Source organism: Kogia breviceps, chromosome 10 (assembly GCF_026419965.1).
Source record: "Kogia breviceps isolate mKogBre1 chromosome 10, mKogBre1 haplotype 1, whole genome shotgun sequence".
In the NCBI taxonomy this organism is placed as follows: domain Eukaryota; kingdom Metazoa; phylum Chordata; class Mammalia; order Artiodactyla; family Physeteridae; genus Kogia; species Kogia breviceps.
Window position 1 is genome coordinate 61,826,814 of NC_081319.1, and position 13,136 is coordinate 61,839,949.

General features: G+C 36.2%; 1 protein-coding gene across 4 annotated transcripts in view; it reads right to left on the reverse strand.

Annotated features, from left to right (window-relative positions):
• Positions 1–3,342: 3,342 nt before the first annotated feature.
• The window catches only part of KHDRBS2 (KH RNA binding domain containing, signal transduction associated 2), a 769,555-nt gene continuing 759,761 nt past the window's right edge, over positions 3,343–13,136 (reverse strand). The window contains exons 9-10 of one of the 4 annotated variants that reach the window (XM_067005885.1): positions 5,442–5,493; positions 3,343–3,403 (exon numbers count right to left, since the gene is read on the reverse strand). In XM_067005885.1, the coding sequence (XP_066861986.1) occupies positions 3,379–3,403; positions 5,442–5,493 (77 nt within the window). In that variant the 3' untranslated portion in view covers positions 3,343–3,378. Of the gene's footprint in view, positions 3,404–5,184; positions 5,494–13,136 lie in introns of those variants that run through there. The other 3 variants (XR_010835028.1, XM_067005886.1, XM_067005884.1) reach the window with 3 other exon arrangements.

The following is a 13,136-nucleotide window of genomic DNA, read 5'->3' on the forward strand; positions in this document are numbered from 1 at the left end:
CAGGGGTTCCATGTATGTCTTTATGTGAAAATTCTAGTACTTTGCCTGGTATGTATGCTCAGAAAACTGACAGCTTCATTATTATTATTGTTGTTATTATTCTTTGGCCTCATACAGAACACAAATAATGTAATCAATTTTGTAAATTACCATTCAATTGGATATTTGCAATTATTCACTGTGTAATTCTTTGCAGTAAAAATTAAACCTTTCAATGGAATCTGCAAGAGTGGCAAACAGATGAAATTTTCAATTAACAGTTTTTTGATATTGAAAAACTACTTGATATTCAACCAACTTGACAGATTACTGATCACTGTTTTCTATTTCCTTTAAAACCCCTAAAAGTAGACAAACTTCTATATTATATTAACTAAGAGACACAGAGATAAAGATATAAAGAAAATGCTACATAATTAAAGGTTTACATTTTTAAGGGACATTTGTGGTTTCAAAGTACAAGCCTATATACTTTTAAGTGAAAAACTAAAGAAACAAGAGTAATATTTTAATAATATAGTTTAAAAAGCAATTTCCTTTAAAGGAATTCATGAAAACTTTTAACATGTCATTCTGTGACAAATTTATTTAAAAACTATTAGTGCTTCTATTGTTATTAAGCTAAATGGCCTTAGTTCCATTAATATACTGAAAGTGAAAATTATCTAAATATTAAAAATAAGACCTAAAAGTACCTAAAAATACTATTTGGTCTTGTAAATGGCATCAAACTGATTCTGATTTAATCACACTTGAGTGCAGTAAAACTTTTTTTGGACATATGTAAGCAGGCATAAAGACTTTCTTACTCATTAATGTCTACTGTCCAAACTAGAGACATTTGTTGAGTTCCCCGTTGTCATAGGATCATTATAGTATACCAAGAGCTACAGCATTATCTGAAAGAATGTCTGGAGTATGCACATGAATAACATCAACTGTAATTTAAAAGCCTTATGCCATGTAACTTGCACAGGTGAATGTCAGACATGAGAATATCTATACAGACACTGGCTCTAGAACTGGCATGGTACCTGTTTCTGCCATCTTTGGGAGCCAGCATTTTGAAAATAGTTAAAGGGGACATGATTTCATGAAGGGATCCAATGGGACCAGTGTCACTGACAAGAGAAGAAAGCTCCCTCCAGCTGAGCAAATGTTCACTGTTGGGGCCACACTGAACAGTTTTCATTCTATCAAAGGTTTCTGCTGAGAGGCCACTAACTTAGGGAAATTCTCATTCCCTGTTGCCAGAGAAACCTACTGTATTCACCTCTGATTATTTTATGAGTCGGGAAAATTATGTAATAAATGACTGCAATGTATACATAATTATATTTTTCTATACCTCAACTTGATTTCAATCTCAAGTTCCCATACTGCCAGTGGAGAAAAATTATCTCAGCCAGTTCAGATTAATTTTGGTCACAGGTTCCCTTGTCAACTCAGGAATTTATTTTCCTCCTCTCTTTTTCTCTGGGTTGGATTTAAAGTTTGGAGGTGTTGGTAGCAGGGAGCAGCTGATGTTCTCACCTCTCCACATATACATCTGCATTCTGATCAGTGTTGGTCCAAGCTGATGTTACTTCTCCCTCCCCTGCCTTCCTGCAGAGGTGACTGTGAGTGGCTCTCTGCCACATCTGCTCCACTCGAAATAGAAAAACATTCTATAAAAGCATTTTCTACAGGATTGCACCTAGAACACACTGAGGTGGGGGAATTCAGTGAAGCCTCCCCAGGCTCCACTTTAGACAAATATTCCCTCTGTGTTCTAAACCTATGGGAGGCTTTTATTGGATAATAGATTTACTGTACAGACTCAGCCTCAAGACTACACTAATGTCTTACACTAATATCTTAGATATTGTTACCTCTTGAGCTTTCTTCTCAGCCTGAACAATGTTTATCTTGTAGATATATGGAGGCAGGTGGACAGGAGTCTTTATTTATTTATTTTTGGATAGGAGTCTTTTAAATCTACTGTTTTATGTCCTACTCAGAACCTACTCAAAATACAAGCGTTTGAAACTCAAAATCCCCTTGCTCACAAATCGTTGTTACTGAATTTCAAAAACTCTTAATTTAAACTCAAGAGCCAGGAATGTTCTCTTCTCTTATTCAGCACTGGTGTTTCTGCTGTGATAGCCCTGTCCTGAGTTAATGCATTGAAAGATCGAGTCTGAATGGTGAGAGATCCATGGGGTATAAAGCAACAATAACAACAATGATAAAATAATTACAATGGACACAAAAACATATAGATTAATATATCAAAATAGTAACAAACTGCGACTGATTTCTCTGTCATTGCTATACAAGATCAAACTTATTGTTTAAAAAGGATCAAAGGAGTATAGTAAGCAGGATACCTGGATTACAGGTTCTTTCTCCCCTTGGAGCCTGCTTCCTGAACTGTTTGGACTCCAAGACCTGACTCAGCCTGTTCTCTTCCCCAGGTGGCCCTCCCCTCCACCTCCATGCATAGACTGCCCTTCTCAGTCCATGGTTCCCTCAGCCTCTGGCCTCCCTCTAGTCATGAGGAATCTCCAGGCTCTCTCATCTCTCTCCTATGGCATTTGTTTAACTCTACACTGTATCAGGGATATCTGTGTAGTGATAAGAGGACCAAACCTAGAAGGAGAAAACTTGGATTTTATCCCTGTTTCAAACATCCTGGCAAGACCATTTCAATCCTCAAGTCTGTCTGTGGATCTCATAACTGCCCTTGCATTGTTTTCAGTCTGAGGTTTATTGGCTAAAGTTTTCAACTCCTTGTGTATAGAAATCAGGTCTCAATTTCTAATAGTGCTTTGTACTTAGTAAATATTTGCTGAATCAAATAGAATGGCAGATGAGAAACAAGGAATTTACTGATAAATATAATGGGATAAATAGGGAAACTAATGGTAAGTTTATTTTAGTTGACTAAATAAATATCATCTTATTGACAGAGGGCAGGCGAGGGGTTGGTTATGGGACTCCCTTTCCCATCTCCTCCATCTCAGTCAACAATTGTGATTTCCTTTTCTTACGTCTGCAGAATAAAAGTTTTAATACTCTTTCTCTGCACAATTAAGAAGAGGTAATATATAGTAGTTCATTGCAAGGAAAAGGGCTGCAGATTAACTATGAATTCACCTTTCTGAATAAGCGCAGAAAGCCTTGCCAGGTAAATACCAAGTTAGATCACTTTCTTTAAAAGAAGATACAAATAACTCGGTTTCTAGACAATAATCTAAACCTTTTTAGTATTTCAACAAGTGGCATTTGGTGTTTTAGCTTACTACATAGCTTCATGTTGCTAAAGATTATCTATCTATGTCAAGATAAAAATAAGCTTACCTCTCTCATTCTTAGCCCATCACACCTGCTATTCAGTTATGTGCTTTTTGCTTGTGGGTACCTGAAATAGTAAGAAAGAATAGAAAACAAATTAAATATAACTCAATAGCATTTTGTGAAAGGAAAATATTACAAATTTAATAGATGACAGACACACACTTCATAAAACTATTAGCATGCAACTCCAGCTGCAAAAACTGAACAACAATATGCCTAAACTGGTTAGCAGCAAAAAAGTAAACCAATTACATTGACAAAAGCCACCATAAACAAAAAAACTGTATATAAAAGATAAACAGTTTTGGCATTCATCCCTACCATCGAGTCTTTCACTTTCTTTCTTCCATCAAAATTTAGCTTACTTTTGATGTTAGCAAGAATTGCATTACTATTATTGCTAATTTTAGTTCTGTTTATTACCTTGAGGGTTATATATTGTAAAATAATTTTGGTGCCTCTAGTTAATGTTAATTAGTTGTTTTAATAACCTATAGACCTATTTGTTATGTTTTTGTAGGTTTACTTTTTTAACTATCAGGAACTTAATAACTGAGAATATTTAACATTACTGTTGCATAGGCAAAATTACAGAGTTACTGTTAGTGTTACCTGTTTAACGTTTAGTCATCCTTTGAGTCCTGCGACATATTTCCTTAACAATCATCAGCCATCAAGTCTGATAGTCTCAAAAGAATTATCAGCCCTCTAAACTGCCTTCAAGGGCGGTGATATTTAGCACTGAAAATTACAAATAAAGTTTTTGAGGTTGAATAGCAACAACTGGCCAGTGAAACTGATGATTTGTTTGTCAAAACAAATTGTTAGAAACTACGCAAATGAAGTCCACACACTCCTTTGAGTGAAAATAAAGTGAATCTACGCAATGCTTACATGTTGGATGGGATATTTAATGTGCGGGAAACTCAAAGGTTGAAGAACTAGGCATTTAGACAGTGGTAAGTGGTAATCTTACCTCTTTATACTCCATTACTCTTTCTCACGAGAGACATGCTAATGCAAACAAGTCAACCAGAATTTGTGTTTAGCAAGATAAAGCTTAGAGGATAGTTTAAAATCCATTTATTATTCTAAATCCATTTTTTTCCATTAACATGTTATACATTAGTGTTTACTAACCATGATTCATGTAACAGTTTAGTTTGTTAACTTTTAAATTATTTAACAACCATAAGTTATTAATACACTTTTAAAGTATTACACAAATATCTTAAAACAGGCTTGGGTTCATTTTTGTAATTTTTAAATAGAAAACATTTTAGGCATCTCTTGAAAAAGAAATAAAGCAGGCATTTAAAGCTAGAAAACAAGTAATTCCAAATTTAGTTTTTACAAAAGTTTTCAGCTTTATTGACAAATTATGGCAAACATATTTGACAAATTGTGGTTTCCTATTTAGAGAAGCTTACACATGGAACTTTATGTGTGTGTTTTGTTCTTTTTTAACAAATACAGGTTAAAACACTAAACAAATTCAGTTAGCTACATACATACAGTAGCTGTTTGTTTTCAACCCCATTAAAACAGCATTTAAAATTAAATTTACAAACTTAATATCGAACAGCTTCATCTAACTAACAGATATTAAAAGACAGGTTAAAACATCTTATCTACAACTTTATTATAGCTAGTTCAAATATCGTGTTACAGTTTTTTAGCAACCCTAAACAAAGTTTTTGCTAGTTGATTGAGACTCAAAATCTGTCAACAGATTCATGCTCTTTCTTTAAAAAAAAAGAGAGAAAAAAAAAGATTACACACAACAATGAAAACAGCCAAGAGAATATCATCCTATTGAATGGTTTATAGACAATGCTTGCCAATGCTTTTTTTAGTCTGTTTTATAAAATAATACTAGTGTCAGTGTCACACCAACAGTATCAGGGAAATACAAGAAATATATGGGAGCAATCATGAGCAGTTATCCCTAGAATAGGAACAAAAAAAAAGGACTATTACTTGTCATGTTGCTGTTTATGTGGAGACCACAGGCTATGAATTGTCTTTGAGGTGAGGTCACAGGCGAGGAGAACCCTCAGTATCTACTATAGGGATGCTCCCTGTATCCCCCTCGGGCTGACCTTGGTGGTGGTGCCTTCAGGCTGGAGCGGGTCATGGCCCATGCTTCTGGTGCTATGAACAAGAGAAAGACAGTAGCATTCACTTGCCTTCACAGTTATCAAAAACAGTTATTTAAGATGCAATAGCTGAAAAGAGAATAAAGGATCTTAACACTGAAGGCTCTAGACTTACTATATTTTCCATATGGTGAGATCATACAAAAAAGTATATATTTTGAAATACAGCCACTTGGAATTAAACTTGCAGGACATTCTTCAAAGCAGAGAAAGTTAAAGTCCATTTATTATGTGTTAAATAGGAAGAGGAGCATCAAGGTAAACAGCCCCTCCCTAATCCTTTGCACAGACTCCTAAAAGAAACTGGATATAGGAAACCAGTGGCTCTTAGCCCTTGATTAACATAGGAATCACCTGGGAATCTTCAAACCAAACCAAACCAAACCAAAACTGACTAATGCTTATTCTCTATCTCCCAAACCAAATGATTGGAAACTCTACATGGTGAGACCTAGGGTTTGGTATTTTTTCAGTGCTTCCTTAGATGACTCAGGGCCCAGCATTGAGGTTCATTGTGCTAAACTATCCAAATCAGTGAGAGAGAAGAGGATATGGAGTAAATTTTCAGTAGCAAAATCAGTAAAGAAAAATCTTTTATCAGTTTTTCAAAAAACAACTTGGAAAATAAAGAGGCATTAGTACACTAAGAAAATTCCTCATTTACCTGTTAATCTGACTTCCAGTCACCTCAATGCTCTGGGACGTGGCCAACAGATAAGAAACAAGCAGCCAACCTTCTGAGTGTTGTGGAAAATAGCTTTTTTAAAGTCTATGTACACAGAAGGGAAATGTAGTGCTCCTTCAAAGGACCAAGGGGTTTATGGTGACTTAAGTGGTTCCAGAAACTAGGTTATCTGGGTCTTTCAAGCAGAAAGAATTCAGTTCTTTATTAGCAAGCAGATTTTATGCATTGGGCTATGGAAGGAGGAAGTATGGATATAAGAAAAGGGATTACTAGAAATAGACACACTGACATTGATAGCTGACATACAAGGTGGTGCTAATGGAAATAACTGTAAAATCACTGAAGATTGAGGCCACTGATGTAGGGCATATGCCACTGGATAGCTCAAGTGCCTCTAAGAATGTTTTTAGCAAAAACAATAAGAAAAATTTAAATTGTACTTACTATACTATAAGGAAAGGATATAGAAAAATGAACGGAAGTTGGATCAATATAGGGGAAAATAGCATTAAAGGGGTGAACATTAGGTTTCTGAGGATATCCTTCACCAGGATACCTTTATTACAAATGATATCTGATGATAAATGAAAAATTACCTCTCTTTCACTATTTAAGGTACATGCTTATGATTATTTCAATATATGATAGGACACAAAATAGAAGTGAGATCCTAAATAAATATGAGCAATGTTACCTTCGGTCAGAATACAGATCTACCTAGATCAGGGGTTGGCAAACTAAGGTCTTTGAGCCAAATTTGGGCAGCTGCCTGTTTTCATAAATGAAGTTTTACTGGAATACAGGTATGCTTACTTATTAACATATTGTATGTTGCTGCCTTCACTCTACAAAGGAAGACTTGAGTAATTGTAACAGAGACCATACTGCCTGCAAAGCCTAAAGTATTTACACTCTGGGCTTTTACAAGAAAGGTTTACAGGACCCGTTCTAGATCATGTTGTCTTTTTTGGTGGGAGATTGTAGATGTTGGTCTTTTTCATGTGATCTCTTGAAGACAACAATTTACCCCTAAGCTGCTAGACTTTCTCAACAGAGACATTTTGGAGAAGAATTTTATGTACGCACTTGACTGGAAATAAAGAAAAGTTTCCTTGATGTACTGGAAGGGAAAATGGATCTTGTTTGCAAGCTAGAAAGTGCCTTGTCAGCCTTATATAATATGAATTTTACACTTTGTCTATGAATAATCAAGAATATGTCAGTGCCCTCATCCTCTGGAGGTAAAATCTAACCTGTTTTATTACTTATTTTTAGCAAAGGGAATGAACCACTTTTTGCTTCATTTGTTCTAGAGTGTTAAAGATCCCTGGGTGGGAATCTATGGACTTTAGGAGCTGCAATAATATAGGTTTTAAGTTTTCCCAGGGGATGGAAGTCCTGGATTGTTTCTTAGATGCTGAATGTTCCTGCAAAACAGTGAAACAACAGTAGGCAGAGTGACAGCCATACCTGCCACATCTAACCCCAGATTTGTTGGAACTTTTAAACTGGCATAATCTTGGGGACTTGCCACAGAGCAAATGTGTTTAATGAAAACTCACTGACTTGGTTTTATTTGACTTTATCTAAAACTCCAGGGCAGAAAGTTGATGGACTAAAACCTTACATTTTTTAACTGTAGCCCAATATTAAAATGGGGAGTGATACTGTTCACTGCTGTATCCCCAGCACCTGGAAAAGTATGCAGTTTATAGCAGATCACATAATCCACTAAATGTGGGAACTAGGAGGCATAAAGAGCTTCCAATAACAACCTTAAAAACACTAACAGTTGAGCTGAAGAAATACAACTTTAATTTTAAAAGCTCTATAAATAGGAATCTTATATACTTGTTATAAAGTCAGACTTCTTACTCATGAGGGTTAGTTAACTAAGTATCAAGAGTATTTCACTATTAGATTCAATGAAACAATCATAGCGGAGTCCTATTACAAAAAGTGTTAAAACATTTTTCATTGCACAAAAATATGCTCTTTCATAATTCTCTATTGGTATGTGAATTAATACTATGCTCTTTCCTCCTTGCTGAAGGCTAGGAAAATGGGAAATACTATTAGCCCAGCATAATAGTGATACTGAGCAGGGCCCTGTGGGGCTCCTGTGCACAAAAGCCTTTTGTGTCCCCTATTTGTTTGACTACAAGAAATAGGCTTCATTCAGCCTCCATGGCCTTCACTGAGTTCCAAAGGGCAGATTCAAGCAGTTGTTAATTAGGGAAGGGAGAGGATGCAGAGACAAGGGTGAAATAGTCAAGAGAAACAATAGTGCAGCTTTGGAGCAAGGTCCTAGTTCCGCATCAAGGGATACACACAACAATATCTTTGAGCTGTTTTGCAGATACTGAAACCCCCACTAGGTGGAAGAAGTTAATGGTTGAAGATGGTATGCTGCCCACAAGCACATAGAACCCAGACCAGTTGGAACCTGAAGGTCGATGATATTGACTCCTGCTTACCTCACCACCAACCAATCAGAAGTATGTCCACAAGCTGATCACTCCCTCTTGGAACCATTACTATAAAACTTCTCATTACCCTCTCCAAGTTGGTACACACAGTTTTGAGGGCATCAGCCAGCTGTTGACCCCTTTGCCTGGCAAAGTGATAAAGCTATTCTTTTCTACTTCACCCAAAACTCTGTCTCTGAGATTTAATTTGGAGTCAGGGTACAGAGGCTGGATTCAGCTTCAGTAGTAACCAGAAAGGCAGCTAAAATGAATTCTTAACCAGGCAAAGTAAGTTTTAGATTTTCTAAGATTCCTTACCATTAGCAGAGGAAATCAAGGATTAATTTCACTTAATTCAGATCTTGGGCCCATTGTTTACATGTTCTCAATAATAATTGAGATCAGGGAAATACTATTTCTATTTGTGCCAAATTTCCTTGGTCTACATTTTCCCTAATATCATAATGTTTATATTTAGACACACATTTAGTCACAACATTACAATACAAGCCAGCTTCTCTCAGCGAAGTTCATGGTCTTTGTGTCTGGACTGGAGAGCACTGACTCGAATGTTTTTCCTTCGTCATGAATCATATAGTGTGCCATTGAGCCTTGCTTGGTCAGCCAATATCCTCACTGCTCACCAGAAGCTCTTGGATTACTTCAGAGATAGAAGTGATTTTTAGAAATCCAGAGGGATTCTGAGTCCATCATGGAACCTTGCACGTAAGAATAGACAAATCATTATAAAGTCTAAATGATGGGAATTCTCTAAAATGTGAAGTTATAAAGGCCCAGGAATGGACTTAGAATTTATCTGTCTTCTTGGGCTTTGACTATTCAGCAGATAAAGTGGATTTAAATGTTTTAGGATTTCATACAAATTTTGGAGTCCTGGCCAAGTGTTTCTATTCCCATGAAGGACGTCATTTAAAAAATCATTACAAACAATAAGGTTTAGAGATCTTTCTTTTTACTTTTGGAAAATGATAAAGGAAGTAAGATTCTCTCAGTATCAGGATGATTGTCATCTGAGAGGCACTAGGTAGTCTATGCATGTAAACAGAGCAAATAAATACATTATTCCTTAGAGAAGGTGCAAAATAACTGTCTGTCAAGTTGAAAATTACTGGAATGGTTTACAGAATTGTGGATCTGGAAAAAGCAAATGAAGATATGAAAAATAGAGTTCAACTGACTTGATTGAATTTCCATTTTTGGGTTTCCCAATCCAGATTTTTTTTGTTGTTGTTGTTGTTGTTGTTGTTGTTGTTGTTACGCGGGCCTCTCACTGTTGTGGCCTCTCCCATTGCGGAGCACAGGCTCCGGACGCGCAGGCTCAGCGGCCCTGGCTCACGGGCCCAGCCGCTCCGCGGCACGTGGGATCTTCCCGGACCGGGGCACGAACCCGAGTCCCCTGCATCGGCAGGCGGATTCTCAACCACTGCACCACCAGGGAAGCCCCCCAATCCAGATTTTAATGTACCATATGGTATATGAATAGGATCGAAAGGGGTCAAATAAAGCATTCATTAGATAATATTTTCTTGATTTTCTTCACTAAAGCTCTCCTAGGGCTTCCCTGGTGGTGCAGTGGTTGAGAATCCGCCTGCCGATGCAGGGGACTCGGGTTCGTGCCCCGGTCCGGGAAGATCCCACGTGCCGCGGAGCGGCTGGGCCCGTGAGCCAGGGCCGCTGAGCCTGCGCGTCCGGAGCCTGTGCTCCGCAATGGGAGAGGCCACAACAGTGAGAGGCCCGCGTAACAACAAATAAATAAATAAATGAATAAAAAATTAAAAAAAGATCTCCTATATGCCAGTCCTTGTATTAAATCCTGCATATGAAGAGAGTTTAAGGAGCCTTCAGGAGATCACAGGGCAACACTAACATGAAATGTCATAGATTACATACAGCACAATTGTAATTGATATTTGAAGAAAATGCGGAGGAAAGCATAGAGAAGGGAGCTACTAACTTCCATCATTCAATTGAACTTGGATAGAACTCTGACACTGAATCATTTCAAAGAAGTAATTTTCTGAGCAAATATATGGCATAACTAAGAATTCAGGTACTGTTTAACCTATTTAAGAGAACTCACATTCTTTAAAAACTTTCCTGTATTAATTATTTTGTATCATCTGGCCTGTTTTATTAAACTGGATTCTAAGATCTATGAAAGGAAAAACTTTCTACAGTGACAAAGAAGTAGTAAGGACACCATAAATATTTGTAAGCTACATATAAATAAATGATGTTATTAACTAAAAAGGAATTTTAAAATCAATTATGAAAAATAAGTAAAAGAGGACTAATTCAGAAACACATTGTTAGAATTAGGTTATAGTGTTTTATATATTTGAAATATATCAATATTTCTTTTAAAAAATTATCCCATCTCTGGTTTTTTAAACTCGGACTGATTTTTTTTTACCCAGTTGTTTCAAGTTTTACAGAATGCATAGTGTGTAATCTCCATTACATGCTAATAAGCATCATTGAGGAACATTTTACTTTGATAAAGGGGTGTAAATTACCCAGGTAACTCTTCTTGTGCATTAAATGTTACTCTAGTGACTTAAAAAGCTATTGCATCTCAAATATTCTGTTCTCAGCAGAATCAGGACTATTAAGTGGCATTTATTTCTCAATGTTCTCTCATTCCTGCCATGGGACTAGGTACTTTGGGGAGCATTCAGAGTGGGAAAGAAAAATCTTGATGATTTTTAAACTCGCAAAATGCCTTTCTCTGAGTGCTCCAGAGATACTATAAACATTGAGGTTGTTGGGAGGAAAAAAATGAAGAACAAGGCACCAATTTATGATAAGTCAGCATTATTTATCTGGAAAGTAAACTTTTAATGCTTATCTATCTCTCTGGAAGTAGGTTTAACATGCCACCTTCAAAATAAACTAACTTTAGAGAATAGTTCAGAAAGGACATAGGGTGTCATAAAGATTACCGAAGACATAGCTCTTATGCTCACACTTTGCTAGATCTAGATAGCTAGTTATTTATATTTCTGAGATCTGGAAAAGAATCTCAAAAAATATTTTGTAATCACACTACAACAAAAAAGGATAACTCTTGCTATTTATTTTTGGTGTACTGTAAACCAATTTGCAAAAAACACAAGTAATGTAAGAAATCTAAATTAATCTCTACTATTACAAGCCACTAGTGTCTTTGGTTTTAATCATTTAAGAGCATTACAACAGGTTGATTAAAGCTCACACTGGCTCTGAGCCACTCAGTTTGTTGGGCTCAGTTAGGTTTCTCATTTCTTAGAGGAATATCTTTCTATTTAAAAGCATATGTCAAATATTTAACTACAAGTTGCTTTATGGCTATTTATTCCCAAAGAGAATATGTTAGGTTAGATGTTTTGTAGTTGCTGTTGTAACTCACTAAAATAACAATGTCCATTTTCTTTAATTTTAAAATACCTATCCTACTAAAAAAATGAATATACTACCATTACACCTTCTAGGTGTCAAGCATAGTGCTAGGCATTTTATGTGTATTATTAGCTAATAAAATTTTCTTCCAAGATGGGTGCTAATGTTGTCTTCTTTTAAAGATGAGAAAACTATAGCCCAGAAAGTTTAGTTGTTGGGAAAGCCCAGAATTTTTATTTGTAATTATCTCACCATCTTTCCACTACCCTTTTTATCTGAAAGAAGCTCCTGATTTCCACTCTCTTTTTCCTTTTCTTTTCTTGGCTGGAAAATAAGACAATTTATTTTACTCCCTTCTGATTATATAACAGTTGGTGATTCCAGGACTTCTCTGGTGGGGCAGTGGATAAGAATCTGCTTACCAATGCAGGGGACATGGGTTTGATCCCTGCTCCTGGAAGATCCCACGTGCCACAGAGATAGTAAGCCTGTGCACCACAACTACTGAGCCTGTGCACCTAGAGCCTGTGCTCCACAAGAGAAGCCACCGTAAGGAGAAGCCCAAGCACCGCAACAAAGACCCAACACAGCCAAAAATAAATAAAATTAAATCTTAAAATAATAATAATAATAATAATTGGTGATTCCAACAACAAACAATTGATTAGCTAAATGAGGAGATTGTAGGTTTAATTTTGTTAGCAAAAGTGTAAGCTGTTTGAAGTGAATTTGCTAAGGTGTAAGTCTAGGTGTTTAAAGCAGAAGGCAGGGTTAACTGATCTGCTCTGAGCATTTTTAGATATTAATGGAATATTAGAACCTAATGGTTCAACAGTTTCATCCACACAATTTGTATTGTCACTATATGAAATTGCAGAGCTTATTGTTTTAAGATGCAAAGGGTAAAACAGAATAGTACTGAAGGAGAAATATGGATGATCAACATTTCTTTTCAGAGATGAACATAATGAGTTATGTTCTAAGAAGAGTGAAATTTCAGCTCTTTATCATTTATGCTCTCTGGAAATTCAGGCAGCATCTGGGAAGCAATTACAGTTATTATCACTGTCACAAATTTTTAATTAG